This window comes from Ceratosolen solmsi, unplaced genomic scaffold (assembly GCF_000503995.2).
Source record: "Ceratosolen solmsi marchali unplaced genomic scaffold, CerSol_1.0 scaffold58, whole genome shotgun sequence".
NCBI classification, from domain to species: domain Eukaryota; kingdom Metazoa; phylum Arthropoda; class Insecta; order Hymenoptera; family Agaonidae; genus Ceratosolen; species Ceratosolen solmsi.
In genome coordinates this window covers 1,182,731-1,204,596 of record NW_011948447.1, presented here as the reverse complement: position 1 = coordinate 1,204,596, position 21,866 = coordinate 1,182,731, and the positions used below count along the sequence as shown (strand labels likewise).

At 28.7% G+C, this 21,866-nt stretch overlaps 2 protein-coding genes across 2 annotated transcripts; one reads left to right on the top strand and one right to left on the bottom strand.

Annotated features, from left to right (window-relative positions):
* The first annotated feature begins 2,396 nt into the window (after positions 1–2,396).
* Positions 2,397–8,735, top strand: LOC105366312 (zinc finger CCHC domain-containing protein 24). The gene is made up of 4 exons (XM_011504718.1): positions 2,397–2,682; positions 3,795–4,004; positions 6,690–6,854; positions 8,288–8,735. The coding sequence occupies exons 1-4, from the start codon at positions 2,509–2,511 to the stop codon at positions 8,399–8,401; spliced, it is 663 nt and encodes a 220-aa protein (XP_011503020.1). The 5' UTR covers positions 2,397–2,508; the 3' UTR covers positions 8,402–8,735.
* A 912-nt stretch (positions 8,736–9,647) lies between these two features.
* On the bottom strand, positions 9,648–21,700 carry garz (Sec7 domain-containing protein garz). The gene is made up of 18 exons (XM_011504678.1): positions 21,510–21,700; positions 20,886–21,084; positions 20,562–20,789; positions 20,368–20,474; positions 19,787–20,288; positions 19,048–19,421; positions 18,755–18,932; positions 18,577–18,692; positions 18,298–18,486; positions 17,831–18,166; positions 17,537–17,745; positions 17,205–17,450; positions 16,499–16,997; positions 14,122–14,619; positions 12,837–13,208; positions 12,271–12,609; positions 11,082–11,768; positions 9,648–10,014 (listed from the first exon to the last, which is right to left on the bottom strand). Exons 1-18 carry the CDS (start codon positions 21,642–21,644, stop codon positions 9,919–9,921), a joined length of 5,310 nt encoding a protein of 1,769 aa, XP_011502980.1. The 5' UTR covers positions 21,645–21,700; the 3' UTR covers positions 9,648–9,918.
* Between the last annotated feature and the right edge of the window lie 166 nt (positions 21,701–21,866).

Here is a 21,866-nt window from a genome sequence, read left to right as displayed (position 1 = left end):
AATGGATATTCGGCATGGTGGATTATAGATTTCCTTTACATTCATTAACTTCAAGAATAATAACAAAGATAATGGAAAAATTGAGCATAACTGCAAAAAATACTCGAAATTATACACTAACGAGAACTCCCAATAATAAATTATCATTTGCAAAATAAGCTATATTTGAAATATTGCTGAAAAATTTAAGAGATAATAGATAATATTGAACCAAAGTATTTTATTTTACGCCTTCAAATTTGCGACTTTATATTTAGAGGAAACGTTTAAGAAATTTTGTTTCTCCATATTTATTACTTTCTCGCTTATTCTTTCTTAACACTAAAAGTCTTGATTTACTTTCTCACAAATTCGGAAAACAATGAAATCAATAATTGAATCATAAAAAGATTAATTACATAGGTGTAATTAATAATTTTAATAATGACACTCAAATAAATAAATCATTTCTAGCCACCTTGATTTGGGAACATGAAAAAATAACTTGCATAAATAATGTTCAAAATATTTAGTTTACGTAATCACATAAAAATATATAAAATATGGTAAAGTTGTGAAAATCCTTGTTTATATTAAAAATTTTCATAATCGATAAAATATTAAAATTAAAAATAATGAAGTAATGCGGTCTAGTAAGTTAGAAAAAAAAATGAGAAAATGGATTTGAATTAATGTAGAAATAAAAGTTGTTATTTTAACATGCATAAATATCTCAATCATCATAACTTTAGTTAAGTAAATAACGACCGATTATTAATGATTGACACAAGGAGATCACTAGGATTCGATCCAAACAGTACAGCAAAGTAGGGCGTCGGATTTCTCAATGGTAAACGATCGCTGTCAGTTGCCCCAGGTTCTAAGAATGTAAATTAATCCAAACATACAACCCAACATCGACATATCAGTTAATCCATTAGGCGATACGTTGTTATTGTCACGATTCTCTCCTTAAACTTTATAATTGTGTGATTTCGGCAACTCTCGGGAGTATCCTTGGAAACAAAGTTTAATTGTCTGATACAGACTGAAATGTAAAGAAACCATATGATGAAATATTTATAGTTTATAAAACATAGATTGTCATATTGGCGAGAAAAAATCTATGGTCATTCGCGTGCACTTTTGAAGTTATTTCGAGCTAGGATTTTCATTACCATCTTCAAATAATATATATATATATGCTAAAAGGAAAGTGAACTGTCTTATGTCATCAATATAATATATCACATTTATATTGTATATAAAACATTTGATGGATTAGTGAGAGGATATTTCAAATTACTAGATTTACTTATGTTCATAAATATCAAGCAAAATGAGTATTCAATAGAATTACAAGTGTGCACGCATACAGATTATCGTTATAACACTACACAATGTGAAATAACAATACAACACAGTGTAAAGCTACAACATTTGTTACGATCTACAAATCAATTGATGCTTTTAAAAGCTCGAACTTAAAAGATAGAAGAAAAAAACCAAAATTGCGACTAGTGGGAGTGAAGGTTGAGCGAAAGCACGTGTTTGCGCGTGATGCGTGATACGTGACGCAATCGAGTTCTAGAACGTGTCACGCATACCCGTCATCTTCTATCTTTGTATTTACTTTAAGCGAAAATTTACGCCTGCTTATACTGCAAGTAAAGATAATTACACAAATTGCTTTTCATTATCACAAATGTACTCATCTTGCATCTTCCCTAAGTGTCTTAGATTACTTTGAGTTTATGGGTGCGAGCGTATATATATATATATATCTACGTATTAAATATATGTATTAAACAATAAATTAATTAATCCATATTGTCGCAATGTGTTATATACACCACTTGAAGATGTATAAAGTAATTTGAAAATATGAAATACTCTTAATATCATAAGTTATTTTGCCGTGCGTTATGAACACGTATAATATTGTAGAATGTATATTATTATTTCCGATAGTAACCAATAGATAATTTTGAAATATGCTAAGATACGTAATTATACTTGATACAACATATAAACAGTTTAGACAATAATTAACTTGTTCAATTACTTCGATTTTAATTAGCTGATTTTAGTTGATATTAAGTTAATCTGATATATATATATATATATATATATATATATGTAAATATATGTATTAATGATCAAATTAAAAAATAAAATATTTTTATTAACTAACCAAATAACTCAAATTCAATTTATTTTATATAAAATAGATATTCAGTGATAGATCGTTTCAAGAAATAAATGGCGATAGGGAAAAGCGGTGGGAAAATAAGATGCGTGATTAGGTGTAGAAATAAAAACAACAATATAAAAATATCAATGGTTTATGATATTTAATAAAAGTACAAATGTAAACGAAAGCTATCGTTTGCATGAAAACTGGGAAGGGGTAGGTGTTTGAAAAGGATTGAAATTCGAATCCCTATACAATGTTGATGTTATTTGTAGAGAAGCAAATTCACGGATGACCTCGTACAAAGTTTGATAAATTATTCGTCTTTTTTGGTCATGGCTGCTTGCCGACCTCGAACGCTAACCCACCAGTTCCTGCAACAGCATCGCCACCGTCACCCGGGAGCTATACAAGGTCTTCACCAGCATTCTCACTACTCGCCCCAAATACTCAACTGGGTTTACCTCGCCATTGCTGACCAGAGCCAACTTCATCACTCTCACAACCAGGTACCGATGTTCTACCTTTCACGCGGAGCAATATGCCCCTTTTTACTAATTAACACATTGTAAGACTAAAACTCAAAAATATTTTCGATTTCTAATCAACGAAAAATTATACAACAAAATATTATAAAATAAAAACATATTTGAAGTTAAATATAGTTAAAGTTCAATTAACCAAACTAAAGCTTTTAAGCACGATTTCAATAATTATAAAACGGTCCATTTAAGGCATGATATATATTTAATCTTTTTGTTTAATGGAATTATGTAAATATACAATAATGTTAAAAAATTACTTATTTACAAAAATAACTTGATATTTATATGCTTTTTAATATATTAATAAGGTTAATTGAATAATTTTGTATTAAATTATTCTCAAATTTCCATACTCATAAAATACTTTGTCATAGGAATAATTTTGATTCTTAGAATTTAATTAACTATTATTTAATTAATGATAGAAATTATTCTTAGAATTTAATTGACTATTAGTTAATTAACAATAGAAATTATATATTAATATGCGGGAAACAACAATTTCTATACAATTTGCAAAATTTTTAAATTATGTATTAATCTTCATACAGACATTTAATCTTATATTATTTTAATCATAAAAAAATGGCCATAGAATTTCAAAACCTCTTGAAGATAGAAAATTAAAAGTATATATGTTAGTAATATTTCAATTACTTAAATAAATTTATATTTTATAATAATTATAGTTTTGCTTTCATTTAAATCGCCATTCTTATATAAAGTAACGTACATTGTTTAAATGGAATATGAAAAAACTATATTATACGCAATTGAATAATAATTAAAATAAAGACCAATAAGAACACTAAATTGAAATTTCGCTAATTTTAAGTTACGAGCTTTATAGTATAGTTTCCTCTTATTGTGACCTGTTTCATTTTAAAAATAACTCAGCTTACTCATGAAAAATGGCGGTTAATTATCGCTCCCCCATCCTTCCGCTGTACTTTCGTACTTCAAAGCTTAATTTTCCAAAATAACAGTCAGATTATTGTTACCCTTTAGTCATCGATATATTTACACGTTGCTAAAATTGCATTCAAATCATACATGCGAATGTATTGCAAAATAAACAAGGAACATGGAACAACTTCTCGACCTCACAGATGCAATCGAATGCTCAGCAAACTTCTAGCGCCAACCTTAGAGATAACCTTGGTGACCTTGGCGAACACTTTAGTGAACTCTGCCTCCTGGAAAGTAAATCAACCAAGAGACCACCTTCGACTTACCTCTGTCACCTCTGCTTTAAGAAAGGACACTACATCAGAGACTGTCCCCAGGTGAGTATATTTCAACGCCAATTATCTTTTATGGCTTTTGCGAACAAGACGACGATTATCGAATAACGTCTAAGGGCAATTGTTTAATGACATCTAGTTTAGCATTAAATAGCATTAAAGTCTACTTTATGACAATTGTTATTCGTAATTTTATAGATATAAAAGATACATACGCCTTTATAATAAATTATATTACTCATTTCCTCCCTTTTCCTTTGACATATTTTACTTTTTTTATAAAAAGAAAAATTAAAAAATTTATACAATTTTTATAATTTTATTGAAATTAAAAAATTTATTTTATGCTCACTACACACTTTCACCTGTATTTGTAGGCTATTTAAAAGAAATTTATTATTTTTTTTATTATATAAAATTATAAACTTCATAATTGTGAAATTGGAAAGAATTCTACATAATTGTCCACTTATTTAAACTATTTGAAGTAATTAATTTGCTCACATTATTGAAAATTTATTAAAGTAAGTATGTAAATAATAAATATTAATAAAACATTTAAACAATTGATTAAGTCGTTCTGATTTTTTTTAATATGATAAGTATGTTAAAACTATATGTAAAAAGGTTGAGAGTAAAATGTATATAACTAAAGAATAATATAGAACATTAAAAATTTAATAGAAAAAAATATATATGCAATGAAAAACCATTTTCTAATCAAAATGATTTATTTATTTTGTTTGTGTTATTAATATACTAAATTATTGAATATAAAAAATATATATAGCAATTTTTAAATATATAGAAAAACTTTAACTATTTTTTTTTAAATAAATGTTATGAGCTTGCATAAATATCGTTCGTTCAATTTTTATTAAAAGAAAAAAAAACAATTAATGGTCTTACATGTTTAAAAAAAAATCTACACTTTCATTAATAATACAAAAAACAAAATATTTTTAATACAAAATAAACTATTAGATGATTTCTTAATTCATAATGCTGAATTTCTGTAAAAGAATTTTTATAAAAAATTCTATATTGAGAACTCTAGAAAACTACATTCAAGTCAGGTCAAATTTTTTTAAATTTATCATTTTGTTAATATTTTTGTTTTTTATTATCCCAAATTTCAATACAAAGTAACACTCAAAGAAAACATGTCAATAAGAATTTCAATGGTAGTGTTACAGGTTTCGGTAGCGGTGGTGTATAAATGAGGAGAAAGAAACGGTGAGGGGTTTTATTGTAATTGTATGTTATTTATATTATAAACGTACGTTTATAATTTATCGTTACTTTTTTACTCATTATTGAATATTTCAATATTTTATCAATTTTAAGAAAAACATTTTTAGACTAATTCCATCTTTGTTTTTTTACAGCTTTGTACTTTTGTTTTGATAATACTAGATGAAAATGATTGCTTTTCTAAATAATTAATTTGAACTCCATATAACGTTCAATTATAACGTACACAAAAAATTTGAAAATATAATGTATATAACAAAATTTTGAATAACTAGTTATTTTAATAATTTTGGTGAACTATACTATTATTTATATTTTTTATTACTTATATAAAATTTTTATCAATACTTAATATAGATAATATAGATATATATATAATAAAATATTGATCTTAACATGTTATGATCTCAATTTTACTTATAATATACTCAGATTTCTTATAAAGATTTATATTTTTGTTACATAATTTAATCCAAATGATTACATTTCTATTGATATGATTTTTAAATGTATTCTACGAATTCAGTATATTAAAATAGTTAAAGTTTTTGTAATTTATTTCTAAAAATATTCGTAAAATTCAATTTTAATTATAAAACATACTATCAACTTTTAATTAAAAAATTGTAAGGTATTAATATAAATGTAAGAAACAAGCAAACAAATATAGTAAGTAGTTACCCTAGAAAAAGTTTCTTATTCGATTTAATCCTATTCTTCTAATTCCTATAATTCTAATTCCTATTTATAAAAATATTTAACTAAAAATTACTATTGTTTTTTTATTTTAAATTTTCATGTTTAATAACTTAAAAATGTTTTTTAAATACAATTTCAAAATAATTAATAAAGTAAAATTATAATACAAAATATTGTAAACGAACTAATATGATATTTCAATAATATGATATGATATAAATGAAAGTGAAATCCTTAAATAATGTTTATAAATATAGATATATTTTTTGGCTATTTCCAAGGAAGGTAAACGTTTAATAATCTTTATAGGATTACATATATAATAATAATAAAGAAAATTGAAGTCAATTTAAAAGCAAATGAAAATATAAAAGTTGAATGCTTTAGTAAATATTTAATTTTTTTATAATGTTGACTAAAACGACAACCGTTGTCACCTTCCTATCGAAAATCTAACGAAGACACTTAACCGAATGAAAAGATTAGAACTGAAATATTCATAAATTTGACATCATCTCACACGCGATAAGCCTCGTTATAAATGCTGCGATCAATACATATCACAAAATTAGAGACTGAACTGTGGTTGTATGACTATCTGATGATTCCACACACCCATTGAGCGCTAATCAACGGTCCAGGGAACCGTCGGCCCCAGTGACGTCATCTCTTTCTCCTCGGAAATTTGATCCGGGGTGCCTTACAAGTGTTCGCAAAACGCCTGACACCAGTATATCGCATTCCCGTTTATGACCAAGAAAGAAATGTTTACAGGCACGTCCTAAAGGCGAAGGACTAACTCCCTACCAGGGTAAAAAGCGATGTTTCGGAGAATACAAGTGTCCAAAGTGTAAGCGCAAGTGGATGTCCGGCAATAGCTGGGCAAACATGAGTCAACAGTGCATTAAGTGCCACATCAATGTCTACCCACACAAGCAGGTGAGTACCTACAGTTTACATAGCCGTGAATTTAAATATAAGTTAGTCACAATTGAAGGGCGTTGATGGTTTAGTTGTAAGCGATTTAAAAAGCCAGCTGAAATTTTTTTGGTAAGCTTGTTTCACCGACATTTTAACCACTCAACTTAATATTTAATAATCAAGGTTTGACCGTATAAATTAAAAATAATTTTAGAATACAAATACAATAGCAAGAATTAAAAATGTCTATTCTTTTTTATTTAAATAAAAAATAACGTCCATTGTGTACTACAGTTAAGTATTATGTATTTTTTTAATTAAAACATAAAAACTAATTACCAAAAAAATTGAAAAATATTGAAAAATATATAAAAATAAAGTTTAATATAAAAATTTAATATATAGAATATAATATTTATAATTTTTATTTATATCTTGATCCAAATTGACTTATATGATGCATATATGGCAAGAAATTCGAAACAATGTTAATAAATAGAATAATAAAATATTATCAAGTGAATTATAAATAATTCGTTATTTTAAGATGTTATCCATCAGTTCTAAGATTCTTCAAGTACAAATTTTATTCACTTGGCTTATCTGTGTGAGAAGTTCCTATTTAAGAATATCATCAGATCAACACTCGAAAAATATTCATAAACATTATCCAACAAATAACCCTAGAATTTTCTATTTTATATCCTTTTACATTCGACATACTCACTTACTCATTTGCTCGACTCCAAAAATACATAAGACGAGTGATTCTTGGAAATAATTTCGCTAATATATAACCATAATATAATATAACCATAATTATAAATGTAATTACGCTCGATTTCACGATTTTTTGACTTGGTGCAAATGTGAATATGAAAAAAAAAGAATGATTAATAATTGCGTTTAATCGTATTACATTTTCATTATTTATATTGGACGAACTATTTATAAAGATTATGAAGCCTTATATTTATATAACCGTAAGTTTTTATTAGTCATTTTATCTATTTATATATAGCAATTCCGTACATCATTAAAATTACGCAATAAATAAAAGTTAATATTAACATATTCCTAATAATTAAACATTTGAAAATTTCCATAACTGTTTATTTACAAAATCAAATTTTATTGATAAATTCATAAAAATAAAACGAAACAACCAAATAAATTAAAACATTCGTTTGTACATATTCTTATAATACTATACGAAAAATGCTCATACACGTAGATTAAAATAAAATAATAATAATGGCATATTTCGTAAAGATTAATAACAATAATATTATAAAATTATTAATAATTATAAGACTATTATTAACTGTTACAATTATAATAATGACAACGATGATGATAATGATGATGTTGATAATAATAAAAATAAGAAAGGTGAATATAATAATGGAGATTTCGATAATAAACTATTTTTGTTTATCGTTTGCTTATAGAGACCTTTAGAGAAGCCAGACGGACTGGATGTATCCGACCAAAGTAAAGTGCATCCTCAGCAACTCTGTGAAAAATGCAAGAGTCTGGGTTACTACTGTAGGCGCCGACAATGAAGTGACGATTGAACTCTGTTCGTCAAACTTTCTTCAAAACCCTACAAACATTGTAAACTGAAGATGGAACTTCTTTTAATGGACATAATTGTAAATGTTATATTTCGTATAGTATTTTTATCGTTGAGTACTAGAGTTGTTTATTTTGTAGTCCAAATATACATGAACGTTAAATACATAATGCTTTGAAAGTAACAAAATATTGCAAAAATGTAAATAAATTTGAACAGATAGATTTCCGAAACAAATTTAACGAAAAAATCTTGACGTGATTTAAAATTTTTTTATTTTTATAACAATATAGTTAGAAGCAGGTAATTTATTGATGTTATTGATAAATATGCCTTGTTATAATTTCTTTCTCATTAACAATAAATTGTATCTAATGTACATTACAGTCTGATAAAATTATTTGGAAATGTGCAAAATACACAATAAATAAACTTCATTTTTAAGTGAGTGCCTGATTGATATTTGTAATAATAAAAAAACATTAAAAAATGTGCATTACCATATCAAAAGATTTTAAAACTTATGTTTCCACAAAAGAATAACGGTTCTCTCATACCAAACAACTTTTACCCGTTCTCTCTTTTTTTTTTGCCCGACCAATGCGTGCACTTTTCCTCTCTTTTTGTATTTTTATGTACGCGTATACGGAACGCATCTGGCTCATATTATTAAGGTTATGCGCTCTCTCTTTCTCTCTCTCTCTCTCTCTCTCCTACTCTGCTGAAAGATCTGAACTCAAAAAGATCTTTAGTCAGCTTTATGTATTAATAGCAACTCTGCTATATGTTTTGAGAAAATTACACGTATGGGGAGAAACATATAGCATAGCAACCATCAATGCCTTAACTTAATTGTGGAAAAAAGATTTTCTCATTTATTATAATACATATTATTGTATGTTTCTTTTATGTTTAATATATAAATATGAATTCCTGCAATGATCTGTATAAATTGTTGTTGATCAATATTGCTGTGTGGATACACTGATGGATTTTATTCATACACCCAACAGATTCGTAATTCCGAGGTCTTTCCAATTGAAATGTTATTTTACTATTTGTTTATTTAAGACTGTTTTACGTAATAGTATTTAAATTCGTAATAATGATATTATGCGGAGAACCAAATTTTTCTAATATTACTGACGACAAATAAAAATCGAATAAAATATATATATTTTTGAAATGTAAACTTGTATTTTAACAATTAAGTGTTTTTACTTGTTTCTTAATACTCTTAATATGTAAAGTTACGTATTTGTTCGTTGAAAATGAAAATCCATGAGTCAGTACTTGTTATAAACATTATTATTAATATGTTGTAATATAAATATGCATTTTATATAATGTACATAATATGCATGTTTTTTGCCAAATATACAAGCCAAAGATTCTAAGGTGTGAACTTGACTTTTTCATTTCATTTACCGCATGTGTTCCAATATTATTATGTGATATAGAAGAATTTATATAATACAATATACACGAAAAATGTACAGTATATAGTCAAGGATTAGTGATAATAAAAAGACGATCTGTTGCAGGATCCTCACTGAAGTACGCAGCCGAATTAAATATCATAGCGGTGTCTCCTGCTGGTATCTGTAATCATAATATTTCATGTGCGTTTTCGATTATAAACAAATTGGTTATTTGCTTTATTATGCTATTCAATAAATTTACATATAAGTTTGTACTAAGTTAATATAAGTTAAAGATCAAAATTATTGCTATTATAAAATATTCATTTTGTAACGCTTTAAAAAGAAAACAAAATTGTATCATATTTAAATTATAAACGTCACATTGTTATATTGTATTTTTTCATACGTTTTATTTATTTATATTGCATTTCCTACGAAAATATGATTATTTTATACCGATAAAATTGTAATTTAAAAAATAATTAGTTTTATATTTATTATTGTACAAATTTTTAAAAATTGATTATTTTACTTAATTAATTTTTTTGCAATTCAATGATAATTAAATTTAATTTCATATTTAAACTATCAATTACATTTTTTAAATACAATGGCAGTATATATAATATTCATAAAGTATCACTTCATTTTATATATTTATAATACAATAATATTATACGCAAAAAAAGATAAAATTATGCAGTTACATTGGCATTAATATCAAGTTTTAAAACAATAATTGGTATTATTAAAATTTTAGTATAAAAGTATACATTTCTTGCTTTCATTTATTTGCAAAATCATAATTCTTTTTTAATATATATCTACTTGCTTCGCGTTAAAGGTGATAGCTTAAATGTCATTAGCAATTATTTAAACTAAAATTTTTAATTATTTGATATTTACTTGGTAAAAATGACAAATTTAGTATTAATAAATTAATAGAAAAAATAAAATTATTTAAGAAATATTTTATTACAATTTCTCTCTGGCAAATCTTAAAAATATTCTTTTCTCGCAATCATGCATGATCAAATTCAATATAAAAAATAGATGAATGATTTTTCACCAAATTTTATTGAATGGCTACAATAATGAATAATCAACGAATAATCGAATGGTTATTCTTATAAATATGAGTATGTGTACGAAGAATGGAGTTGATTTTAGTCGGAAGTATAATTAATTAAAGAGGAGAACATGGCATTGTAAAAATTGATGATAAAGTTAAATTGAAAGAATTACCTCAGACTGAGTCTCGCATTCAACCGTATGCTTGAGAGTCTCCGAGTAGACGCCACTATCAAAGTCCTGCATTTGAGGCATATGAGCAAAGTGATGTTTAGTAGGTGAGCCCGAGTTATCGATATCAAGAGCTTGGTAGCATAACGGCACCTGCTGTTGCTGCTCGGGCATCTGCTCCTGCGGTAAAGCTACATAAATTGGAGACGTGGGTTGTATGGTAACAGGACTCGAGACACCCGGAACTGGTTGGCTCATAAGGCTGATCATCTGTTGGGGCTCCTTGGCATCAAGGAGGAAAGAAGGTAGAACCATATTCGTAGGCTCCTCTTGTTGCGGCCTCGGCATGGATGGTGCAGGCTGATCTTCAGAGTAGGAAAGCACCGGTACGGAGTACGTGAGAAGTTTCTGCTCGGAAAGACTCATTGGCTTCGGAAAAAGCTCATTCTTTAAGTTAGGCAGAAAGGCATCGATAGCGCGCCACGTCGGCGTCCATAAATACGAATCCACCTGTAGCACACCTGCGGACGACATTACCAGAAGCATGTTCTTCAGAGATTCGGGAATCGCTTCGTAGAGGTTCTCGCTATTGTCAGCGTGCATGTAAGCCCGCAGAAGATCAAGGACTGTTAGCCAGAGGGGCAAAAAGCCGGACAGCGTCAACAATGGATTCAGATGATGAAGGAAGACCTAGACATTATTTTTGAGGAACGCGTTTGGTAAGTTATTGATGAATTTGTTTCATTAATTGTTCTATAAAAAAAATTTTCTATTTCAGATTGATAAATTTTCATGTTGATATGTAAAAGATCAACTTTCAAACCTTTTATCGATTTATTAATTATACACAAAATAATAATCCGTATTAATTCATATTGACGTCATAAAATATGTTTAGCAAAATATTTAATAAGTTATATTTAAATAATTATTCAGATTTATTTTTTGTTGTAAAATACCTTTACATTTAGGAAAAATAATTTAACTATTTTATGATAACCTATAGTACTCAAGGCAATAACTTTATTGTGCCTATGGAACTTCATACTTTGCAATAAATAGTCTAGTAGCATTATTTGAGGTTCAAATGCCCTGTGACTTATGTATTAATATTATATAATTAATTAATATAATTAATCTCACAATACTCTTAAACTGTCGTTTTTTTTTCCTTCGGAATACTCAGGCTCACCTTGGAAAGGAGCATCGCCGCACGCACTCTCGTCTCCTCGACGGCGAGGGGATCGTTGGCGGCGATGGGGCCCAGGAGCTGAGCCAACAGCGGGAACAGCACTTGCTCAAGGCACTGTGACCATTCAACGGCAGAAAGCTGGCCAAGATCGTGGGCAAGAAGTGTGCTCTGAAGGAAGGTGATGGCAGCAGCGCGCACCGGACGCCGTGAGTCGCAGCAGAGTCGCGCTATACCCTGAAGAAGTGGACGCCAAGCCTGAGGCCAAAGTGAAACCGGAGTTACGGTCCCTTTTCCAATCCCACTTGCGTTGTTCTCCTCCTCGGCCCACCAGCGAAACACCTAATTTCGTTAAATGCATTACATGTTACATGTTACATGCATTTGCTCTTTTCTTTTATTAATCTTAATGGCTTTTAAAAGTAGCGATGATTGACAATCGCATGACTCTTTGAGAATGATATGAATTCATTATCATCTTAGATTGAGACTTTTTCTGAAATAGTCAATCGAAAACCAAGGATTTGTTTAAATTTCCAGAAAATGCGAAACTAGAAACTCTATACTACCTGAGCCGTCTTCGTGTGAAGCGTATGCATGAGATCGAGAAGCTGCAAAGGCGTCTGCTGGTAGCTGGGGGGCTCATCAGTTCCGTTATGTACTCTAGTGCGCCTCGTCGCTGAACAAAGTACGGCCTCAGCGAAAGTCCTTACACAACGCACGCACAATTCGAAGTTAAAGGGCGTAACATGAGCAACATCGCGCACAAGAAAGGTCAGGCTCTCGCAGCATTTGACAAGGGCCGTCGGGTCGTGGGGCTGAAGCTCACGGTCGAGAACAATGGTATCTGCGGCGACAGGTAACGGAGCTTCTGTACCTGTCGGCGAAACTAACACCCACTCTGGCACTGGACTTGCCGGACGATGATCGAGCATCAGAACCTAAAACAATTCCGGTTGCTGTCACTCGGTCTTTTACCTTTAAGAGGTACCATGATCCCCTCATCAACAACTTAATCACTTAATTAGTTAGCTCAAATTTTGTTTAACGAATAATTCGATTGATCTGATTATTAATTTGGTGGATGAATATATGAAACAAGACTTAATCTTTTCGACATAAAAATAATAATGACATCATTGACAATACAGTTTGAATAATAAACTACAGCTATTTAATAAACTATTTTACTATTGTTTTCTATTACTAAAATAGATATTATCTATTACTAGACTCTTTTATGATAAATTTGAAGAATATGTATAAATAATTTCTAAGAAAATATAAAAAATAAAATTATCGATAACATAATTTAAAAATTTTTTAATTTTTTTACTAACATATTTAAGAAAAATGATACGAAATGTGTTAAAAAATCTTGAATTTAATCAAATATTTTGTTTGAATCTTATAAAAGTAAATACGACTTAACATTGATATTCCTCAACTAAAGTAAAAAGCAGGGAATCCGTTTTCAATTAAATATATATGAGCATTAATATGTAATACTTAGCTCAATTCAACGGATAAATTTCTATTTTTCTAGAGAGATAGAAAGAGAGAGAGAGAGAGAGAGAGAATAGAAGGCACAACCTCTGTTAAATTTAAGAAACCAGATTTGATAACAAAATTTGATTCAAAAGTTTGTCAATAGACAAGTCCAATAAATAAAATTGCACCAATGATTTTATTGAAAAAAAATAAAGATATAAGGAATCAAACAAATAATTATGAATGTGTCAATGGAAATAGTAAAACTGAAAAAATTAAACAAGCCTTGTCACGAAGTCTTTTTTCATGACAAATTATCTAACTTACAAAGGCAGAAATAGAAATAATAGAGAAAAGACATACGGGCGATCCGCGTACAGTAGTCTCGGCCATGATGATATTTTGCCTTGGTTGTAAGGCCCCAGCACCAGTGCATTCGAGTAAGCTAAATACTATGCGCCAATCCTCGGTACTGTGGATGTTCGCGGCACCGGTTTCGAGGAGCTCTGCGAGGCCGTAGGCGATCTGGCGAGCGAGAGGTGGCGTCGCAACTGAGGTCAATTGGCCGAGAGGCGCCAGCGGTGCTAAAACGGTGCGGGCAAATTCCTCGCCTCGGAGCAGTCGCACCGCAAGTCTCAACATTCCAACAGTCGCACGTTCCAGAAGATGAGGCTGATTGTCACGTGCCGCACTCGTCAATAACCCATCCAATTGTGCTTGGACTACTGGCCAAATACAACTGACTCTGTCGCGATTTTGGACAGTTACATCAAGTAGTTGCTCCAATAGAAACACCGCCGCTCCCTCGTCACTCGCACTTGCCGACACCAAGGCCGTCACTAGTGACCTCAGCGACTCTACCTGCAGCAATTGCCATTTTTATTTTAATTATTTTAATCATTTTCATCATAATAATATGCTATGGCAGGTATATGTTATTACACATTATATCGCATATTTAATTTTGACTTATATTATGAAATATTTGAATATTATGAATTTAAAATAATTAAGATATTAATATTATGATGTATTAATTTCTAGCATTTATTAAATATTGATCTTATACAATGTAGCACATTCAATTAAACAAAGTTTTAGCAGCAACTATATTAATGTCAATTGCAGTAGTACGTAATTTCTTTATACCAATTAAACAAGCTTGGAATACATTTTAAACATTTAATTAGCCATGGGTTCCATTTACAAATTTGATATAATATAATATTAATTTATATGATTGAATTGATTAATAACAGTTACATCACGTTAAGAATATTTCTATATACTTTTAATAAAAAATATTACAATATATACTTTCTTACTTTTTTTGAATGTGGATCACAATAAGTAAAGAAATATATCAAATGTGTTTATCTACATTATTATTAAAAAATAATAATTTTATAATATTTACATAGATTAAAAACAGAATTATATACAGTATTAATTATGTACTTGGTTTCACAGCTTATTCGATTCGAAGATGTAATTGTTGGTTGAATAATTTTCCATTGATATTTATTTTAATTTAGTAATTAATAATGATTTAATAATTACCCAATATTTATGTTTAAAACATTTCAATTTAGGCAATATAAACCAATAACTTAAAAAAAACATGAATTTTTTGCAAAATAATAGTAATATTCCTTTAAATTAATTATACGCTTACCAAAATACGAAAAACATTTGCAATAAGTAACATTTATTAACAAATATTATTATAATCTAAAACTTTCTCATTAAAAAAGATTTATTTCATTTACTTATATATCATCTTGGTATACTCTAGAAACAGTAATATATAAAATAATGAAATTAATTCTTATACTTCATATATCTTTAATTAATACTAATTTTATTTTATAGATATTATATATACATTATTTTAATATTAATAAAGTCAATAAAACAGATCATTTCAAAATTAAAGTATACTTATACCCTGTTTAAACAGAATTAAACAAAAGGTAATCTGTAATAGTAAATAAATATTGTCCAACAATGAATAGCAAAGAAAAAAATATTTTCGTTGTTTGTACAGTTATGATGCATAAAAATGATCAATCAGTTTGTACATTTCTCAACATAAAAACTATAGCATACAATTTATGAGTATTTGTAATAATAAAGTTTTAATAGAACATGTATTTTTTGTCGAATATATTAAACAATTAGTAACTAACTTTATTTTACCTAATCTTGCAATGAATAATAAAATTATCATTCTTTAAATAAAATATTCATTATTTTTCTTTTTAATATATCTTAAATAATACTAATTAATTAAAAGTTCATGTACATTTGTTGGGAATTACTAGCATATAATTATCAAGATTATAAATATTAAAATTGAAGCTTTTTATGACGTTTAAACAAAATTATTAGTTTAAATTAGTTGATTTTTTACTAATAGATTTAATTATTGAATAAAATTTTACAAAATAATTTCTAAAAATAGTATTTTTAATAAAAATTGGTATCAATTAGTACTATTTTAAATTTTATTACATCTATTAGTACTTCAAATTTTTATTTGTCAAATCTAGAATGTTTAAGGTATGATTTAGATTACTTAATTTCTTCTTTTATTCTAATTTATAATCTTTATATCCTTATACTATCAAAAAACATTAATACAGTACTTAGACTTTTTTATTTTATACAATTTAATCATCAAAATAAAAACAATATAAATATAACAAAAATATTAAATACGAATTCCAATTAAATTTACCTGCAAAAACTTGCTTTCTTCAAAAATTTGCTTAAGATAACAGTGAGCGATACACTCTATTGCCCTTTTCTTGGCTACAGTGACAACCGGATGGGACGTACGCGAAGTGTCGGATGCTATGTATGAATAAAGACTCGAAAGGAGTCCCTGTTCAACTGGTGGTGGCTTGGGAGTTATTGACTCCCTAATCAAGCTCACTTTACCAGTTGGGTCGAGGAAGTCTTCGCCCTCAGTTAGGTTTTTTGGCAACAGATTAGCCTTAAATAGCATCTGCAGACAGTCTATTATGTTCTTCCAGGAGGCCCGGAGTGCATCACCATGCATGTGACAGATCTTGAAAAGTGTGCGTGTTGCTAATTGGCAGGTTCCACTCCCACCAAGTTTGAGGACAATTTGATCGACTTGACCGCCAGCCGCCAGACCCGTGAATTTGCACAAACTCACAATGAGGGTATCTAGATCGCTGGTCATGCCATAATGAGCACTTATCGTAGCACAACTATTGTTTGAAACAACAAAACATTAATCTTAAATTGCAATTTTAAATGCAATTGATAAAAATTCGATAATTATTTTAAAATCTACTATTCAATTCAAGCATTAATAGCTAACTAATTAAATTTAATAATTCAGAAAGTATATAATAATAATATAAAGTAAATAATTTTAAACTAAATTTAAATACATGTGAGTAGATAAGTAGTACCTAAGGAATGTTTGAGCAACTTTACGCTGTAACGCGCGATCTGGAGCTTTGTCGTAAGCTCGACAAAGGGCACTAATAATAGGTGCCCATGCTCTTTCAGCTAATTCTTTATCAATAAATTCACTAGAGTCGCCTACTTTTGCATATATACTTTCAGGACTAGCTCCTCTTCGCAAAAGACATTTCCATAAATAATTTTCTTTTACAAGACCTGTCTGCTCTGCTGGCATGATTATTTCTTCATTTCTATAAATCATTAAATATGATATAAAAATGATGATAGAAAAATGTAATTAAACAGTACTATATTTTAATCACGAGAAATTACTAACTTTACTGCTGTATATATTTCTTCAAGCATGTCTTGATTAAAATCCGCACCTCCATTGATTTTTTTTAAATTCTTTTTAAATTCTTCTGCAGTCATCGGATTACTTTGTCGTTTAACATTGTGATTATGCTGATCGACGTTAAGCATAATTATAGCGTATGCTAATGTAAATGCGGCATCGGCAGAAGCAAAAGGTCTATTATTACTTTCCTAAATAAATGAAAATGTATATTAAAAAGATAAATTATTTATATTTTTATAATTGTACATCTATATTCTAATTAAACAAGCTTACATGCCAATGTTCTGCAAATTTTTCGAGTAATAGAGAGATAAGAGGTGCTTCGCCTGGTAATCGAAAAGTCTCCATGTATTGACGAACAGCTTGATCAATGCGTGTATTGTATAAATTAAAACTATGCACAAATGAATGTAAAATATTTGTATTCTCCTTTTTACTGAGATATTCTCCAATTGCCTTTTTATCTAATGTCGGATTTTCACGAAGTAATTTAGCGATTTTATCTGGATTAGGGTGTCTAGGATTTTCTCCAAGAAGACCATGTTCACCTAATTTCTCAATACCTTCCCTTGGATTTTCGTTAAACTTTTCTGAACCTATAGCTAACCACTAGAATATTGAAATTTTTTATGTATTAGATAGAAAATAAAGTTGTAATATACCTATAGTAAATTTTAAAACAATCAAATGTATAAAATAGTAGCTTTAAATGTTAATTTATAGAATAAATTAAAACTTGCTCTCTTTTGAGCTTTAATCTCAAGTAATTCTTCTCGGGATGGAAGATTTGCCAAGCCACTGTGTCTTGAAGATTTTAATACATTGGTATAATCTTTACATCTTGCTTCCATTCCAGCAATTAATGAAAAAATGGCATCCAACGAAATAAATTGCATACTGTACATATTTCCAACTAAAGCTGATATATTCTGTAAAAATGTATAAATAAATTGTTTTAAAATGAAATATATTGCGAAACTTTTAAGGTAATAGAAAAATATTCTTACATTAAACAGTACCTTTGATAACATTTTCATTAATTCCTCATATAAATTTATAGAAAACAAACCACAATCGTAATTTATAAATAATTCTGCTGGTAACCCAGGTATTTTCCATAATCGAACTATAGCTTCTATAGCGATAATAAAAATGTTATAAAAAATATTTTAATAAGTTCATGTTTGGTACCCTTACCTAATGCAAGTTCACGTTGCTCATAAGATATTCTGTTGGAATCAGAATGAACTAATTCCATTAATTTAACAATAAATTGTTCCATCTGAAATTTTAAGTGTTCTCTTTGTGATTCAAAAAGTAAAAATGATACTTGCAAATTCGCAGCTAAAATTGACAATCTATCCATTCCTAATAACTATAATGTAAAATAAATTACACTTCTATAATAAACATTTATATTAGTTCTATAATACATTATATATTTAATATTTGTTCTTAAATAACATGAATGATCAAGTTCAAAAACTTACTAAAATTAAATTTCGCGTTAAATCATCTTTAGCAAGAGCAAGTAAAGATGGAAAATTAGATAATGCATCAGCTGCCACTTCTAAAGTTACTTGTAAAAGACTTAAGCCAAAATGCATCATAATTTCAGTGTTTTGTTTATCAAGAGGACTACATGACGAAACTAGGAACCGGAATAATTCTCTTATGCATAGTGAACCATATGGTGGATGTTGCTGCAGTGGTATAAATCGAACACTTTGAGCATTCATGTATTCTTCGGCTGACTCACTGCTTATTTTAACTGCAGATAGATTCGCATTAATAGTATTTGATTCCTCAACTGATAAATCTTCAACACTGCCTGCTGGAGATTGTATGAAGTTGCTCTTGTCATCTGAATTTATTTGATTTGCAAAAAAAAATTATATATACAATCAATTTTTTACTATTTACTAATAGAATAAGCATATTGAGCATAGTTTAGCTAATAATATTAATTTCCATTAATAACTGATTAATTCATAATTCAGCAATGACAAAAACAATATATAGTTACTTAAGTTATTACAAAAAAATGTATTTAAATATTATCTAAAAAACATAATATGCTCTTAAGTTATTTGATGATGTAGAAATAGTTTTAGCAATCCATATCAAAGAACTTAATATTTACAGATAAGGGTAATATATCTTTGTAATATCAGAGAGTAATTAAAACATTGAAACATAAATATCATATTTGATTTTCAAAAGATTTACCTTGACTGTCTAAAATATTTTGTTTCGTCAAGGATTCTGACGTGGAAAGAATAATTTGATTCATTTCTGTTGAAGATTCAAACTGTTTACTCTCTACATTTGGACTTTGCAATTCTACTTTACTTTCATTATCACTTTTGATTATAACATTGTCACCAAATAAATTTAAGTCTTTCTTGCTTGTTTCAACAGTGACACTATCTTTATTGCTAACATTTTTACTACACTCAGTTTTAAATCCACCGGTTTTATTCTCACTCTTATCCTCTTCCATTTTATCAGGTGCAACTTGATTGAGTGACCCTTGCATATCAACAATGTTACCAGCAGGCATTACTGGAGTAGTAGCTAAATGATTAATCTTTACTTTTTCAGCTGAACTAAGAAGTTGAGTTTCGGTATCATCAATGTCATTAAAATTTGATTTTATCTTTGGCTTTAAATTTACTTTATTTTTCTTCGATTTATTTCTTGTACTTTCCATATTGCTAGTTCTCATTTTCTAAAATAATTAATTTAATATAAATATGTAAATATAAAAAATTTAATTTGTAAAAATAATAGCGGATATTAAGCTTTACTTTCATGTTTAAAAGACCACGAATATCGTCAGAAAATTGAGGTAACCTTACAAAAAGATGCTGTACCATATCACGCAAACAATGTTCTGCTGTTTTCCTCAATAATTCTAAGAAGATATTACAACAAATATATGTATATATGAATTATATAGTTTTAATAAATAATTTACTCTTCAATGAAATCATTTATTTACCAGTAAGACGAGTTTCAAAACATATCCTAAAACAACTAAGCATAATTTCACAAACACTTTCATTAGAAAGATTATCACCTGGATGAGATAAAACAAGAGCTTTCAAGACTTGAAGTATTCTCATAAGAACAACTCCATCTCCAGATGCATCAGTTCCGACAAATCTTGCATGAGTAACTGCATCTGCTATAGCTTCTACACACGGTGCAACAGCAGGATGTTCAGCATCTAATATAATTTTATATTAACTTATTAGCATTTTATATATTACACATCTATTATAATAAAATCTATCGCTCTCAATTGTTTAGAATATTTTCATACCAATTAAACCATAAGAAATTATTTTATTGACAGCAGATAAAGCAAGACTAGTTACAGGGCCTGTTGTTTCCTCAGAACGGATTATTTCTAAAAAAGGAGCCATAAATACTCCTGGTTCTACCAGAGATAAGTTCTTAGTTTCATTTAAGGCTTCCTTTAAAGTTGTAAGCCCTTTCATTAACACATCTTGATCTTCATCCTATAATTATTATAGATAGAATTATTTAAAATATTATTCTAATTCAATTAAACTAAATAACAATAACTTTTATTATTGCATATATTATCACTGGACAAATAATAAATTTTATAAAATAAATTGATTTAATTAAAATTTCGTTCATTTTATGTTCAAATTTACTATACAAAGTTCTTATTCAAATTTTTTCAATACTATGCTTCCAAATTGAACAAATTCTATTTTCCACAAATATCAACAAATGAATACTGTCCACCAGAAACGATAGTTCTGGAATACAACGATAAGTCTACCATATGATAAATCAACCCAAAAGATTTTATATATAAACTGTTTGTCAAACAAATATTATTTTTCATCAATTCATTATTTATAGTTATAAAAATAATTGTAAAAAGAGAAGGATAGTAACGAAGAACTCTAACCTGGTGAGAGTGTGAAGACCAGCGCACTCCACGACGCATCGCTGTCATAAGGAGGCCAATCTCACCCTCCACAACGTACAAACCGCCACCTGGGCAGTTAGATCTCATCATCCTATCCGTTGTCATTGTTGTCATAGTATCGTAATTATAATTGCAATTATAGATGTATCGTCCTCGTCCTCGTCCTCGTCCTCGTCCTCGTCGTAGTCGTCGTCGTCGTCTACCTAATTCCACCACTCGTTCCCAATTCTCATACCATCCTGCTTTAATATGCTTTTAACGTGCCACCGCTCACCACTTGGTGCGCACGTCGTATTTAACGGCCAGGGCGGCGGCGGCAGCAGCGGTGGCGGTGGC

Bases quoted from the DNA above. Each gene is read 5' to 3' on its own strand.
- LOC105366312 (XM_011504718.1), top strand. From the start codon at position 2,509: ATGGCTGCTTGCCGACCTCGAACGCTAACCCACCAGTTCCTGCAACAG. The intron at 4,005-6,689 runs GTGAGTATATTT...AAATGTTTACAG, and splicing joins ACATCAGAGACTGTCCCCAG to GCACGTCCTAAAGGCGAAGG. The intron at 6,855-8,287 runs GTGAGTACCTAC...GTTTGCTTATAG, and splicing joins ATGTCTACCCACACAAGCAG to AGACCTTTAGAGAAGCCAGA.
- garz (XM_011504678.1), bottom strand. From the start codon at position 21,644: ATGACAACAATGACAACGGATAGGATGATGAGATCTAACTGCCCAGGT. The intron at 20,790-20,885 runs GTATGAAAATAT...AAATTATATTAG, and splicing joins AATTTCTTATGGTTTAATTG to ATGCTGAACATCCTGCTGTT. The intron at 17,746-17,830 runs GTAAGCTTGTTT...TCATTTATTTAG, and splicing joins AATTTGCAGAACATTGGCAT to GAAAGTAATAATAGACCTTT.